Source organism: Canis aureus, chromosome 20, assembly GCF_053574225.1.
Source record: "Canis aureus isolate CA01 chromosome 20, VMU_Caureus_v.1.0, whole genome shotgun sequence".
NCBI classification, from domain to species: Eukaryota; Metazoa; Chordata; class Mammalia; order Carnivora; family Canidae; genus Canis; species Canis aureus.
Window position 1 is genome coordinate 24,489,209 of NC_135630.1, and position 16,911 is coordinate 24,506,119.

General features: G+C 36.9%; 1 protein-coding gene across 4 annotated transcripts in view; it reads left to right on the forward strand.

Moving 5' to 3' along the window:
• Positions 1-16,911, forward strand: part of QRFPR (pyroglutamylated RFamide peptide receptor) — a 61,856-nt gene that overhangs the window by 24,599 nt on the left and 20,346 nt on the right. For all 4 annotated transcript variants that reach the window (XR_013358895.1, XM_077861169.1, XM_077861167.1 and 1 more), the window contains one exon: positions 15,295-15,453. Coding sequence is in view for 3 of the 4 variants with exons in the window: in XM_077861169.1 (XP_077717295.1) it covers positions 15,295-15,453 (159 nt within the window). In the remaining variant the exon portion in view is untranslated. The remainder of the gene's footprint in view (positions 1-15,294; positions 15,454-16,911) is intronic.

Below are 16,911 nucleotides of genomic sequence, written 5' to 3' on the forward strand. Positions count from 1 at the left end.
GAAGATGGTGATGATGGGGATGATAACAGCAATAAATGTAGCTAACATTCATGAATATACTTTAACATAGTGCCAGGCACTGTCTTAAGCACATTATACTTATTATTTCATTTAATCTTCCAACTTATGGGACAAGTAGTATTATCATCATTAACATTTAAAGATAGGAAAACAAGAAATAAGGAAGTAAGACAATTTGCTTTAGGTCACACAGTTAACTAGTGGTAGACACAGGATCCAAACTTAGGCAATAATTCCAGAGCTCATACTCTAAACCACTAGATTGTGTTGATGAAGGTACATGTTTCTTCTTCCAACTAGAAAAAACAAATGAAATCAAAAACTCTGGGAAGAATTAAATAAACAAAAATATTATACAAGAAAGTTATGGCCTAGATTAAAATATGACATACTTTAGAGCTATAAGTAAGTTAACAAGGATCACAATTATAAAAATCAGAAAAAGAAATGTATTTAGAGCATACAAGTTGGCTTTGTCATTATAATATTGAACTAGTTATAATAATGAAAATGCTGTTTATGGTATTAATCTGTTATAACTAAAATGTAGGTCAAGCACAGAATAATTAATATGCCTATGAGACCGAATGGAAAGCTATCCCTGTCCTTAAAGTAAAGGTAAAGCTAAACTGATAGAAGTTTAAAGGAAGAAGAGAGAAAGAAAAGGAGGAAGCAGGTGGGGTATCATCTTGCAAAGTGAGGAACGAGATAAACTGTTGGAAGTTGAGAAGCCAATGAATAGGGGTTTAAAAATATTACTTTATGAGTCTAAGATAGAGGAAACTACATTCATGAATTTAGGAAATAACCTCCAAAACCTTTCCAAAGAAGTTATTGAAGAGAGTGTTATAAGAAAATTAAAAGCTCTGGGGAGAAGCAATTATTATTGCTCATAATTCTGTGATATAAAATACATTTTTTAAAAGAAAGAGACAAATTTACTTTGCATCTGAAAATCTGCCAAGAAGAAATCTCCGTGTCCAGATAATTATACTAGAAAATTATATGAAACATTTAAAGAATTAATGTTACTTTTACACAAACTCTTTCAGAAAACTTAAGCAGAGGGAATAATTACTAATTCATTTTATGAGGTGTTTGTTACTGTGATAAATAAACCAGAAAGAGAGTACAATAAAAAGAAAAATGTGGACAACTATCTTTCATGAACTTAGATACAAAAATCCTTAATATATTAGCAGATAGAATCCAACAACATATAAAAAGGACAATCAAGGGCAGCCCTTGTGGCCTAGCGGTTTAGCGGATTAGCGTGGCCTTCGGCCTGGGGCGTGATCCTGGAGACCCAGGATCAAGTCCCACATCAGGCTCCCTGCATGGAGCCTGCTTCTCCCTCTGCCTGTGTCTCTGCCTGTCTCTCTCTCTCTCTCTCTCATGAATAAATAAATAAAATCTTAAAAAAAAAAAAAAAAGGACGATCAAGTGAGATTTATTGTAGGTATAAGGCTGACTCAAATTGATTAAAATAATCAATATAATCCACCATAGCCAATCAATGTAATTAGCTAAAAAAGAAAAATCATATAATCACAGCAATTGCTCAGGAAATAACATTTTACAAAATCCAGCACCATTCATGATAAAATTCTCAGCAAATTAGAAATAGAAACTTCCTCAACTAGCTGAAGAAAATGTAAAATGTAAAAACCTACAGCTAACACTATGCTTAATGGTAAAAAAACAGTACTTTTGTTCTAAGTTTGGAAACAGGACAAGAATATTTGTTCTCACCACTCTTACATAATATAGCACTCAAAATTCAAGTCACTGCAGGGAGGCAAAGAAAGGAAATAAAAGACATGTAGTTTGGAAAGGAAGAAATAATGCCTTTATTTGCAGATGACATTATTTTCTGCATAGAAAATTCCAAGGAATCTACAAAAAATTCCTATGATAAGTAAATTCAGCAAGATCACAGTATACGAGATCAGTGCACAGAACTTAATGGTATTTCTATATATTACCAAGTAACATTCAGAAACTTAAATGAAAAATACAATACTACTTATAATTACTACAAAGAAAATGAAATACTTGGGATGCCTGCGTGGCTCAGTGATTGAACATCTGCCTTTGACTCAGGGCATGATCCTGGGGTCCGGGATCGAGTCCCGCATCGGGCTCCTGCAAGGAGCCTGCTTCTCCCTCTGCCTGTGTCTCTGCCTCTCTCTCTGTGAGAGCATGAATAAACAAATAAAATCTTAGAAAAAAGAAAAAAGAAAAGAAATATACTTAAGTATACTATGAACCAAAAACATACAGGTAGTACATGCTGAAAATTAGAAAATGCTGATGAAGGAAGTCAGTGAATAGAAGAATGGAGAGTTATACTGTGTTCGTGGATTGAAAGACTCAAGATATTAAAGATAACAGTTCTCCCCAAATCAATCAATAGGTTTAATGTAATTTCTATTAAAATCCCAGAAAGATTTTTTGAAAACATAGACAAGATAATTTTAAAATATACATCAGTAAGCACAGGGCCTAGAGGAGCTAAATATCATCTTTTAAAAGATTTTTTATTTCAATTTAATTTAGTTAACATGTAGTGTATTATTAGTTTAGATATAGAATTTAGTGATTCACCAGTTGCGTATAACACTGAGTGCTCATTACATCATGTACCCTCCTTAATGTCCACCCCTATCCCTCACCCACCTTGCCTCCACAACCCTCAGTTTGTTTCCTATAGTTAAAAATCTCTTACAGTTTGTCTCCCTCCCTGTTTCATCTTTTTTCATTTTTCCTTTCCTTCCTCTATGTTCATCAGTTTTGTTTCTTAAATTCCACGAGTGAGAGAATCTGATATTTGTCTTTCTCTGGCTGACTTATTTTGCTTAGCATAATACCCTCTAGTTCCATCCATGTCATTGCAAATGGCAAGATGGCTGAGTAATATTCCATAGTGTGTGTGTGTGTGTGTGTATGTATGTATATACTACCTCTTGTTTATCAATTCATCTGTTGGTGGACATCTGGGCTCTTTCCATATTTTGCCTATCGTGAATATTGCTGCTATAAACATTGGGGCACATGTGCCCCCTTGAATCTTTATTTTTGTATCCTTTGGATAAATACCCAGTAGTGTAATTGCTGGGTTGTAAGGTAGTTCTATTTTTAACTTCTTGAGGAAACTTCATACTGTTTTACAGAGTGGCTACACCAGTTTGCATTCCTACCTGCAGTGCAGGAGGGTTCCCCTTTCTCCACATCCTTACCAACATCTGTTGCTTCCTGAGTTGTTAACCATTCTGACAGGTGTGACTTAATATTTCATTGTGGTATTGATTTGTATATCATTGATGCTGAGTGATGTTGAGCATTTATTCATGTGTCTGTTGGCCATATGTATGTATGTCTTCTTTGGAGAAATATCTGTTCATATCTTCCGCCCATTTCTTGACTGGATTTTTTTGTTTTTTGGGTGTTGAGTTTGATAAGTTCTTTATAGATTTTGGACACTAGCCCCTATTTGTTATGTCATTTGCAAATATCTTCTCCCATTCCACAGGTTCCCTTTTATTTTATTTTATTTTTTTACTATTTCCTTTGCTATGCAAAAAGCTTTTTGTCATGATGAAGTCCCAATAGTTCATTCTTGCTTTTGTTTCCCTTGCCTCAGGAGACATATCTAAAAAGAAGTTGCTATGGCTGATGTCAAAAAGGTTACTGTGTTCGCCTCTAGGATTTTTATGGTTTTCTGTCTCACACTTAGGTCTTTCATCCATTTGAATTTATTTTTGGGTATGGTGTAAGAAAGTGGTCCAGTTTCATTCTTCTGCATGTGGCTGTCCAATTTTCCCAGCACCATTTGTTGAAGAGACTGTCTTTTTTTCATTGGATATTCTTTCCTGCTTTGTCAAGGATTAGTTGACTATAGATTTGAGGGTCTAATTCTGGGTCTCTATTCTGTTCCATGGATATATGTCTTTTATTTTATTTTATTTATTTATTTATTTAATTAATTTTTAAATTTTATTTATTATTTTATTTTATTTTTTATTTATTTTGTGTGTGCCAGGACCATACTGTCTTGATGATTACAGCTTTGTAATACAGCTTAAAGCCCAGAACTGTGATGCCACCAGCTTTAGTTTTCTTTACCAATTTTCCTTTGGTTATTCAGTGTCTTTTCTGGTTCTATACAAATTTTAGGATTGTTTGTTCCAGCTTTGTGAGAAATTTTGATGGTATTTTGATAGAGATTGCATTGAATGTGTAGATTACAGTGGGTGGCATATACTTTTAACAGTATTTGTTCTTCTAATCCACAAACATGGAATGTTTTCCATTTCTTTGTGTCTTCTTCAATTTCTTTGATAATTCTTCTATGATTTTCAGAGTACAGATCCTTTACCTCTTTGGCTAGGTTTATTCCTAGATATTTTATGGTTTTTGGTACAGTTATAAATGGGATCAATTCCTTGATTTCTCTTTCTTCTGCCTCATTTTTAGTGTACAAAAATGCAAATGGCTTCTGTGCATTGATTTTATATCCTACCACTTTGCTGAATTGCTATATGAGTTTTAGCAATTTTAGAGTCTTGGGTTTTCTACATAGAGTATCATGTCATCTGTGAAGAGTGAGAGTTTGACTTCTTTGCTGATTGGGATGCCTTTTATTTCTTTTTGTTGTCTGATTGCTGAAGCTAGGACTATGGCAGTACTATGTTGAACAACAGTGATGAGAGTGGACACTCTTGTCATGTTCCTGACTTTAGGGAAAAGCTCTCAGTTTTTCCCTGTTGAGGATGATATTCACTGTGGTCTTTCATATATGGCTTTTATGATATTCAGGTATGTTCCCTTGATCCCTACACTTCAGCGAGTTTTTATCAAGAAAGAATGCTATACTTTGTCAAATGCTTTCTTTTTTTTTTTTTTTTTTTTTTGCTTCTAGTGAGAGGATCATATGGTTTCTGTCCTCTTTTATTAATGTGGTGTATCACACTGATTGATTTGGGAATACTGAACCACCCTTGCAGCCCAGGAATAAATCCTACTTGGTCATGGTGAATAATATTTTATATGTACTGTTGTTTTATATGTACTGTATCATGTTTTATATGTACTGTATCAAGATAAGATCAATGTTTTGTATTTACTGCATCAAGATAGAATAGATCCAAGATACAAGATAGAATTTTTGTATCCATGTTCATCAGGGATATTGATCTATAATTCTCCTTTTTGGTCTGGTTTTAGGATCAAGGTAATGCCAGCCTTATAGAATGAGTTTGGAAGTTTTCCCACCATTTCTATTTTTTGAAATAGCTTCAGAAGAATATACATTCATTCTTCTCTAAATATTTGATAGAATTCCACTGGGAGGCTATCTGGCCCTGAACTCTTGTTTGCTGGGAGATTTTTTTATTACTACTTCAATTTCTTTGCCAGTTATAGTCTGTGCAGGTTTTCTATTTCTTCCTGTTTCAGTTTTGGTAGTTCATCTGTTTCTAAGAATGCATCCTTTTCTTCCATATTGCCTAATTTGTTGGCATATAATTGCTCATTATATTATCTTATAATTGTTTTTATTTCTTCAGTGTTGTCTGTGATCTCTTTCTTTAATGATTTTATTAATTTCAATCCTTTCTCATTTCTTTTTGATAAGTCTGGCTAGGGGGTTATTGATTGTATTAATTCTTTCAAAGAACCAGCTCCTAGTTTCATTGAGCTGTTCTGTTTTGTTTTTTTAGTATTATTTCTATATCATTGATTTCTACTCTAATCTTTATATTTCTCTCCTCCTGATGTATTCAGGCTTTATTTGCTGTTCTTTTGACAGTTGCTTTAGGTATAAAGTTAGTTTATGTATTCGAGACTTTTCTTGTTTCTTGAGAAAGGCCTATATCACTATATACTTCCCTCTTAGGACTACCTCTACCTCATCTCAAAGGTTCTGAACTGTCATGTTTTCATTTTCATTTGTTTCAATGTATTTTTTAAAATTTTCCTTTAGGGGATCCCTGGATGGCTCAGCAGTTTAGAACCTGCCTTTGGCCCAAGGCATGATCCTGGAGTCCCGGGGTCAAGTCCCATATCGGGCTTCCTGCATGGAGCCTGCTTCTCCCTCTGCCTGTGTCTCTGCCTCTCTCTCTCTCTCTCTCTCTCTCTGTGTGTCTTGTGAATAAATGAGTAAAATCTTAAAAAATTTTTTTTTCCTTTAATTTCCTGGTTGTCCCCTTCATTTGTTAGTAGGATGCATTTTTTTAAAGATTTTATTTATTTATTCATGAGAGAGAGAGAGAGAGAGAGAGGAACAGACACAGGCAGAGGGAGAATCAGGCTCCATGCAGGGAGCCTGATGTGGGACTCAGTCCCGGGTCTCCAGGATCACACCCTGGGCTGAAGGAGGCCCTAAACCGCTGAGCCACCCAGGCTGCCCGCATTTTAATCTCCATGTATTTGTGTTCCTTCTAAATTTTCTCTTGTGATTGAGTTCAAGTTTTAAAGCATTGTGGTTTGAAAATATGCGTGGCATAATTGTAATCTTTTTGTACCAGTTGAGACCTGATATGTGACCCAATATGTGATCTATTCTGGAGAATGTTCCATGTACACTTGAGTAGAATGTGTATTCTGTTGCTTTAGAATGAAGTGCTCTGAATATATCTGTGAAGTCCATTTAGTCCAGTGTGTTATGCAAAATCCTTCTTTCCTTGTTCATCTCCTGCTTAGAGAATCTGTCTATTGCTATGAGTGGGGTGTTGAAGTCCCCTAGTATTATTGTATTATCATCAGTATGTTTCTTTAATTTTGTTATTAATTGATTTATATAACTGACTGCTCCCAAGTTAGAGACATAAATGCTTACAATTGTTAGATCTTCTTTTTGGATAGACCCTTCTATCATGATGTAGTGTCCTTTCTCATCTCTTATTAGAGTCTTTGGTTTAAAATCTAGTTTGTCTGATGTAAAGATCACTACCCTAGCTTTCTTTTGATGTCCATTAGCATGATAAATGGTACTTCACCCCCTTGCTTTCAATCTGGAGGTGTCTATGGGTCTAAAATGAGTCTCTTGTAGACAGCATATTGATTTTTTTAATCCATTCTGATACCCTATGTCTTTTAATTGGAGCATTTAGTTCATATACATTCAGAGTAATCATCAAAACATATGGATTTAGTGTTACTGTTTCTGTAGATTTTCTCTATTCCTTTCTGGTCTTTGTTGCTTTTGGGATCTGTCTTCACTAAAAAGATCCTGTTTAATATTCTTGCAGAGCTAGATTAGTGTTCATGAATTCCTTTAGTTTTTGTTTGTTCTGGAAACTCCTGGTCTCCTCTTCTATTCTGAATGAGAGCCTTGCTAGATAAAGTATTCTTGGATGCATATTTTTCACATTTAACACAGTAAATATATCATGCCAGTCCTTTCTGGCCTGCCAGATCTCTGTGGACAGGTCTGCTGCCAGCCATATGTTTCTAACCTTGTAGTTCTCAGCTACAATGTATTCAAATAAACCTTTTACCACTCTTTCTCTCTCTTGATCTTATGTGACCCCTATTATTCAAATATTATTTTATCATATAGTATCAGTGATTTCTTTAAATCTTCCTTGGTGATCCAGTAGTTTTTTTTTTCTTTTTCTTGGCTTCTTTACTTTCCATCATTTTGTCTTCTATATCACTGACTCTCTCTTCTGCCTTGTTTATCCCGCTTTTAGAGTCTCTATTTTTGACTGCATCTCAGTAATAGCATTTTAAATTTAGGCCTGATTAGATTGTAGTTAATTTTATTTCTATGGTAAGGGATTCCCTACTGTCTTCTATTTTTTTCAAGCCTGACTAGTATCTTTATAATCCATGTTTTGAATTCTAATCTGACATTTTATGTCCATATTGATGAAATCCTTGGCAGTGAGGAATGTCTCCTCTTCTTTCTTTTGAGGTGTGTTTTCCCATCTTGTAATTATGTCCAGAAAAGAATAAAAGAGAGAGAAAAGACAAAAATAACAACACCAGAAAAATAACAAAACAAACCAGAAGAAAACAGAAACAAAACTAGATAAAATCAAACAAGAAGTAAAACAGAACAAAACCATAAACTAGATCCTGGTGTATTTTGGGTCTGTTTGTTAAATGAAACTAGATCCCAAAATAGGAAAGAAAGAAAAACTTATATATATATATATATATATATATATATATATATATATATATATATATATAATAAAATACAATGAAAGGAAACATACATATATATATTTGTATATGTACATATATAAATAAAAATTAGAAAAGAAGTTTTTAGAAGAAACTAAACTTTTCTTTTTAGAAAAGAAGTTTTTTAAAAAGATTTTATTTATTTATTCATGAGAGACACACACACACAGAGGCAGAAACACGGGCAAAGGGAGAAGCAGGCTCCATGCAGGGAACCCGACGTGGGACTCAATCCCAGTCTCCAGGATCACACCCTGGACTCAAGGAGGCGCTAAACCGCTGAGCCACCCGGGCTGCCCTAGAAAAGAATTTTTTAAAAGAATGGAAAAAATAAGAAAAGAGCTGGAAAAAATAAAATTGAAAGGCTAAAATATAATAAAAGAACCACTATTTTCCCCCAAGCTGAAATTTTGCAGTTTCTAGGATCAGTAAACTTGGTGCTAACTGGCTGTTCCTGCTGGTCCTCTGGAGGGGGGTTCTCTTGTGCTGTTGTATTGGTTCTCAGGTGTCCTTGCCCTGGTGGAACTGCACTCCCCTTGCTAGGGGACTGGGCTCAGTGTGAGTGGCCCCAGATTGCACTATGTGGTATCTGGGCACTATGTTTTGCTCCCTGAAGACTTTCAGCACGGACAGGCAGAATGAATATAACAGCACCCCTGTCTTTATCCTCCTACTCTTCAGTGCACCCCCAAGGAAATGCAGTCCTCATTCTTGTCTCCCTTGTTTCCAACCAAACTCTGTATTCACCCAGCCTTTGACCAAGCACTGTTATCTCAGGCACGTGACCCCGTTGGAGTCTCCGAACTTTCGGGACCTGTGCTTCATGGAACAATGCCTGTCCATTCCTCCCAGGGCAGGGACGGGGTGGGGTCTCCCTGGATTTCTGCCTTTTGCTGGGATCCTGATCAGAGAGTAGTCCCATGACAGTGCAGCAATTTGCAGTTTATGGCAACACTGTGCAGAAAGCCAGAACCTAGACTCAACTATTTTCAGCTGGCTTCCTGATCTGATGCCTGGGAACTCTGCCACACTGAGGCACTCCCATTCTTCTTGTGACCCTGGGGATCCTGAGAATATTGTAGCACCTGGGACTCCACCCTCTTTTGCCACTTGAGCACCTTTAAACCAGGATGTATCCCACTGTAGCAGACTTCTAAAAGTTCTAGTTTTGTACTCTGCTGCTTATAGTACTTTGCGGCGGCCTCCTTAAGCAAGTTCCCTAACCTCCTCCATATCTTCCTATATATTGTCCCAGATTCACATCTCTGAACCTCTTACCTTCTAAAAAGTGGCCACTTTTCTATTTGTAAGATTGTAGCAATTCTTTTCTCTGAGTTCCCATTGATTTCCCAGGTGTTCAGAATGATTTGATAACTATCTAGTTGAATTCCAGAGACCAGGTGAAATTAGGGTCCCCTACTCCTCTGTCATCTTATCTCTCACACATCTCTTTTAAAATATTTAGCAACTATTTTCTTTGGGTTATGTGGCTCAAATAGACACAATATTATAGTGTATTTTGAATAAGACCTCTTTAGGGTTTATAACTTCTCTAGAATTATGGGTGGCTTCTATCCTGGAACTTCAACAATTAAACTAGATGCAGTTGGAAGTGCTTCAGTTGAAGCAGGGTCAGAGCATAAAACCTCTTCTCCCTTCTTGCCTTGAGCCTGCCTCTCCTCCTTCTTGGAAGCTTCTAGAGTACCCCTAGAAACACAGAGCTATAAGGAACACTGATGGAAAGGCCTCAACCTGGCTCTTCTCTGGAGGGCCTTCCATAGTTTACTCTTCTGTGGTTCTCAGCCACAGCTTGTATAAGAATTTTGATTTTGACTATATTTAATTTGTTCCCCACTCTCCTACTATAAGGTGTGGTTGAAGGAGATGAGGAAGGATTCAGAATTTGGTAAATTTGCTCATTGATATCTGCTTAAGAAACATGTTGAATAAAACTAGAAACTTACAGGCTATATTTGGGCCAGTGGGCATCGATTGTTTGAATATGGCTTGTTTTGTTTTTGGCACAGGAAATTAAGGACTTATAATGCTAGATTATTTTATAATATTTTAAAGCATTGTTTCAAATAATGGTTATATAAAGTAGTCTTTTTTAAATAATAGAAACTGCAAATGTCTATTTACATTTTTTTTTTTTTTACCAACCTGGGAACAAATTCTTCAGAGAATGGCTATCATTAGATACTTTTATGCAATTATAGTTCATGATGCCGTTTCCTAAATTAAAAGAATCTTTTCATTTTTCTACATGTGAATATTCTGTTCTCTTTACTCTGTCTTTCCCATTGGGTCAGTTTTAAAATCACCATTACACTAGGGTGAAAACAACTGCAAGTCAAATTGTTCCCAATTTCTAAGCATCATTTTTAGAAATAATGAGGTCTTGTTTCTATTTGAGTCACAAGACCCACACTGTGTACGTAGGAGGTGAGGGCAGAATTGAGTAGATACAGTGAGCACCATTCATGTCCAGAACAGAACTCATGTTCTAGAAAATAAGGTTGTATAAATAAGGTAAGATTGGAAGTAGAAGGCAATAAATAGTAAAACCAAAGCATTTGTTCCTCATCGAGTAGTCAAAGGAAACTTGCAGCGTCTAATGCAAGAGCCATACATAGTAGAGATGGAAGCAGCAATGGAGGTAAATTGTAATAGTAGGATTTGGACTGTGTTATCTTAGAATTAGCAATATACACAGAAGGAACACTATCCAGAGATTTCTACATTTTAGGAAATCCATCTTCTAGAGGAAAGATAATAAAAATAGAGTATATCAAAGAAGTTTACTTTGTCATAAGCAACTATTGATAGCTAAGTGGCTTAAGAGATAGGAAGGTACAAGAAGGGTGTGGGAGGCTCATAGAATCAGTGTAAAGCTGGAGGAATGGGTCCGTTACTGAGGAACCAAGGTTCCTCAGAAGTCAGCAGCAGTAACTAAGCTGTGGTCTGTTAACACTCAAGATCCAGTGAACATAGCACTGTAGCACCTCAATCCCCCCTTCCACTTTTGTTGCATTCTTTCAACAGATTCAAAGAATTGAGGTAAATTTGGAACATTGGAAGCTGATAGATTCTTTGTGAGAATTCTTTGTCTTCCCTAGGAGGGCTGCTTACCTTATCTGCCCACATAGGAGAGAGTTTATGTACCAGAGGAGATTGTGTTGCTGCTAGAAAATACAGGTGGACCCTGGATAATCGAATTATGAGAAACAGCCATTCCAAGCAGACTTTAAGAAACGCAAGCTGATATTAAGATCAGATAATCCCATAAGAAAAAAAGGGAAGGACATTCCAAGAAAACAGTGGTCTATATAGGGAATTCTAGGATTACCTCAGTTTAAAATTGCCCTTTATAGGAAGAAGTGTCACAAATGACACATTCTTGCAAAGTAGCTCAGACCTGGGAATTTACATTGGGAAGACTAAAATGTAGAAGAGCTGACTAAAGAGTCATCAGAGAGATTACCAGTGCAAGGAGTTGGAAAAGGAAGGGAGGGTTGGAAATTTAATGAAGGGCAGAGGAAAAAAAATACAAACTCTTCAATACCTATGTTGCTTTAGTCTTCTAGACCTTGGAAAATGATGTCCTGGGTGGCTCAGTCCGTTAAGCATCTGACTCTTGGTTTCAGCTCAGGTCATGATCTCAGGGTCCTGGGATCAAGCCTGTGTGGGACTCCTGCCTCAGTACAAACTCTGCCTGAGATTCTCTTTCTCTGTCTTCTTCTGACCCTCCCCCTATTTGCATTCTAAATAAATAAATAAATAAAATCTTTAAAAAAAAAACCCCGAAGATAATTTCTTAGAGTATTGGTTGAAGAAATGTCAGAAGTAATAAGTTGGGCAAATGCTGTCTGGATGCATTAGAAGGGTAAGATAATGGATTATAGAGTCACTACAACTTGGTGCAAAGTTCTCAAGTGGATTTTTAAACAAGATTATTAGACATTTATGAGACAAGAAAACTCCCAGATAGCATAGGTGTGTTAAGATAAGTGAAGGTGACACAGTGAAAAGAACTGGAGTCAGATGACGTAGGCACAAACACTCATCTGTCAATAAACAGCTCTGTGGACATGAGCAAATCACTTGAGTTTTTTGAGCTGCATTATTTCTTTCTGGGAAATGTTATAAAACTAGATGTCCTCTAGTGGGTAGTTTAGAATCCATCCACAAAGAATCTGTTAGCTCTGCATGTACCAAATTTACCTCGATTCTTTTAACTAGGTTTTTGGATGATAAAGAGCTTCCATTTATTAAAGAACACATCCTGTGCTGGGTATTATGTGATTTTATAAATCACACACATCAGTCCTATGACAAATGGGTGTTATTAATCCCTTTTAACAAATAATGAAATTGAGGCTCAGAGTGCTAACTAATAGATAAGGTGAATCAGGATCAGAGTTTGTTTTGATAGCAGGGAATCAGTTGACCAATTTCCCATTGCTATTATGTTAGACAAGATGAATATATTCAGGATGGATAACACTACCATGAGGCAACACTACAGTGGACATTACCATAATAATTCTTACTTGTTTGGATACTTACACCTAAATTGTGTTGATAATGAGTCCATGTTTTTTTCTTTTTAAAAAGATTTTATTTATTTATTCATGAGAGACACACACACACAGAGAGAGAGAGAGAGAGGCAGAGATACGGGCAGAAGGAGAAGCAGGCTCCCTGTGGGGAGCCCCATGTGGGACCAGATCCCAGGATCTCAGGATCACGCCCTGTGCGGAAGGCAGGTGCTAAACTGCTGAGCCACCCAGGGATCCCAAAGTCTATGTTTTTTTCATGGAAAGGTTCTTCTGGTGTTTTTTTTTTTAACCTCAGCCTATCTAACTATTTTTTAAAAATAAACAACTTGGTTGAAAGAATAGAAGAAACTCATCAGATTTTTAAAAAATGACAAAGGAGAAATATTCAGATGAATAATTTATTCACATATACCTCTATTCAAATATCAAATCTGAAACAGGTTTTAAGGTAATGATCAGTATTCAAACAGTGAAATACATTAGTATTGAAAATAAATTTGTTCATTTAGCATATAAACTATCTTGCTAGACAAAGAAACTTTGAACAGGGTTAGGATTTGGGAAACTGGAACAGAGGCTGAGAATGAGGGTGATTGGCTCTTGGATTAAAACTTGGAACTTCCAAAAAGGACTGGAAAGGTCGTATCTATAGTGATATCTGAATACATTTCTTTCTCAGTCACAAAAATCTTAGATTAACAATAATTTTCTATAAGAAAACAATAATTTTCTGTTAAACAGTTTACTTCAGATTGATTTCAAGTATAAAAGAAACCAACCATTGAAAATTCTAGCACCAAAGGCTGATGTAAATTTTAGTTACAGTCACAGAAAAAGGTGTTCAGACCCAAAGAGGCAATATACCCCTGCAGTTTCTGCTTTAGCCAGACCTCATCTTGAGGACAGTGGGTTTCCTTCCTTTAGGACCATATAGTTACTAACCAGAGAAAGTCATGGAAGATGTGCAAGAAATTGAAAGGTCTGATTAGTGCGTCAAATGGGAAACAGCTGGGCCAACCAGAAAAGACTTAAGAGTGACATGAAAAGCTTATTTCAAATATATGAAGAGCTGATGTCTGGAAAAGATGGTTGGTTAGTTCTAAAACTCTAAGAAATAGAAAATGAAACTGGAAGAAGTGGGTGGAATTATTAAAAAAACAGTTTCTCCAGTGAGAGCCTTCCTAAAGTTGAATGGAGGCACTTCTAGAGGTTTAAAAGCCTCCTGGGTTACTCATTATCTTCAATTCAGTGAATGTTGGTTGAGAGCCCTCTTGTGCCATGCCAAATGCTTGAAATGTATCAGTGAGGAAAACAGACAAGAATTCTTGATGTTGGAGTGTTTACGTTTTGGAAGGCATGGGGTAACTTTTAATAAATAATGAAACCAATCAGTAAATTATGTAATCTGTTGGAAGGTGAAAGGGTTTTGGAAAAAGAGTAGAATAAGAGACAAGGGATGAGAGGAGGTGGAAGGGGAATAGGACTGAGGTCACAGATACGCTGTCAGAGCAGGTCAGCCTCATTGAGAAGGAGGCATCTGAGCAAATACTTTGATGAATGGTGTGAGAGAGTTCTCTGGGGGAAGATCATTCTAGGCAGAAAAGAAGAGCCAAATATTGGTCTGAGATGGGAGTATGCTGGCAAGGAAGCCTTCTCTGCAGGTGCTCAAGCAGAGCTTGGCAGAGCGTCTGTGAGAGAAGCTGAAAAGACAGCTTCTGGTTTTGGGGAGAGCTTGCACTCACTCCATGACTTCTGAGGTCTCTTCCAACTTTTCATATTCTCTGATCTTCTGATTTTCTGATAATTCAGAGTAATTAATTTGATAGTGATGAGGCAGATAGGTTCAAGAGCAGAGATACCAGACTAGGGTTGCAAATAAATGATGAAGGGGCAAGACAGATAGTGTGAACATTTCAAAATACTGGCAATGTGTTCATATATTTTAAGAAGATTCTGTAAATCACACAAAGCATGTTTGCAGACCAAATCTTGCCCAGGGGCCATCAGTTTAAGACCTTTGCATTAGAGAAAGCTAAATCAGTTAAAGGGTGTAATGATGTAATCCACATGTAAGGTCATGGACAGAAAGTCAAAGGAGAACAAAAAATAAAAAAAGAAATATGAATCTGATGAGAATTCTTCTTTTGTTATAATTTGGCAGAGAACCAAAAAGGAAGAAATAATCCACGATTACTGTGTAGTTGACACTCCAGGAGACCAATTCACACTGACTTTGCTCTTTCTTGAACAAGACTCATGTTGATTTTTTTTTCTGCCTATTATCAATGATCAGATACTTACTTGCCTTTTCATTGTCCTCTTACATGTAATCACCTATAATTTAGGAACTTCGAGAAAATATCAGCCAGTTCAACCTTTCTCGGTTATTTTGAGTCTATAATGCGATTATGTAGTCCTAAAAATTTTTAACAGAGGCTCAGAATTAATGGCAACAATTACAAAAACGCAGAGAAAACTTCTATTCATGATTTTACCTTGTCCTGTTTCCTTGCTGCAGGTGCCTTCATTTGCAAGATGCTGCCATTTGTCCAGTCTACTGCTGTCGTGACAGAAATTCTCACCATGACCTGCATTGCTGCAGAAAGGCACCAGGGACTTGTGCATCCTTTTAAAATGAAGGGACAATACACCAACAGGAGAGCTTTCACCATGTTAGGTGAGGAGGCACCAGTGGCAGTACTGCCAGTCTTTATTACAGAACACAGAGAATTTCTTCAAGATGAATCATATTGAGGAACCAGACTAGTAGCTTCTTGTTGAGCTTGTAGGCATGCGGTACAACTGGGATTTTAGACCTCTCCCCATTTACCTTGACCCCCACTCCTTTTCACCTTTAGGCCTATTCCCACACTTAAAATCTCTCATTTCAGCCTTACTTTTTCAGTTTAAGTCTTAACTTTTTAACACTACTTTCAGCTAATTTAAGATAACCTTTTAGTGGCATTACCACATTAACATTTATTAGATTAGGAAACTGTCATCCTGAGGTAAAAGGCATCTGAGCTAATATGCCCTTCTTAGAGCAGATAGCTTTTGATAGGAGAAGGAAAGGTGCTTTTTAGAAAGGTAGACAACAAGGGTGCTGCTCAGAGGTGGCCCCAATGGTCACAACAGCAGAAAGCCACCAGGGTCATGAGAACCCTGGGTGCTGAGTGCTGGAGGCACCTGGTGAAGACAAATTCCATCCACTTTGTAATTTTGCTCCAGGCATTTCTGAATCCTTGGCTTGCTGTCACTGGTCTTGAGTCAGCAAGTCATGATGAGCAGGTACTTCTTGACAGGTGGTGACCTCGAAGCAACATCCTAAAGCCTAGCACAGTAAGATGGAAACATTCCATTTGATAGTTATAATCGAGCCATTTAAAATCTTAATGCACTTCCCAGTGGTTTGAATGTCTGATAGCTAACCAATGAAGGTTAAGAGAGTGACAAATGCAATAACCAAAAAGAGCAATTTTTACTAATATCTTGAGAGGAATGAGTAAATATTTGTTTCTGCTGTTGGAATTTAGCCAGTGTGGGAAAGAATTCCTGAAGGCTTTGAAATGCCAAATAGTGAGAAAACAGGGAAAATATTCCTTAGTTTTAGTTAGTTTCAAATGTTTGGCACATCCTACCTACAAAGAATTCGAAGGCCTCATCTCCCTTTTAATAATTGACATCTTTCCGCTTCACAATATCTGAAAAGCATGTGTGGATGTGGAAAGCAGGTGAGAAAAGGCATACATGGAGGAGAGAAGTTATTAAAAAAGGAAAGAGAGGAAGAGAGTTCCAATATCTGAAGGCAAAGTCAGTAACAGGCAGTCATGGAACTTTCGACTCAAAAAAGTCACGAGAGACAGAAAAGATTTTAAACCAAGAAGGCTCGTCTCCCTGTAGGGCTTTTGTGCAGTGTTGCCTGATGTCTCTCTAGCTCTGTTACACTAGGAACCAGTCTTGTCTTCACGCCCAGTACCTCCTAGCTGAAACTGCCTTGCCCCCATCAGCAGCGACCTGCTAGACTCACTTACTGATGGGTTCACAGATTATACCAGTAATATGAATCTAACCCTGGCCCTTCTCTCCCTGAATGGGCAGTAGAGCCAGAAGGATTGGCAATGAGCTAAGCCAATTA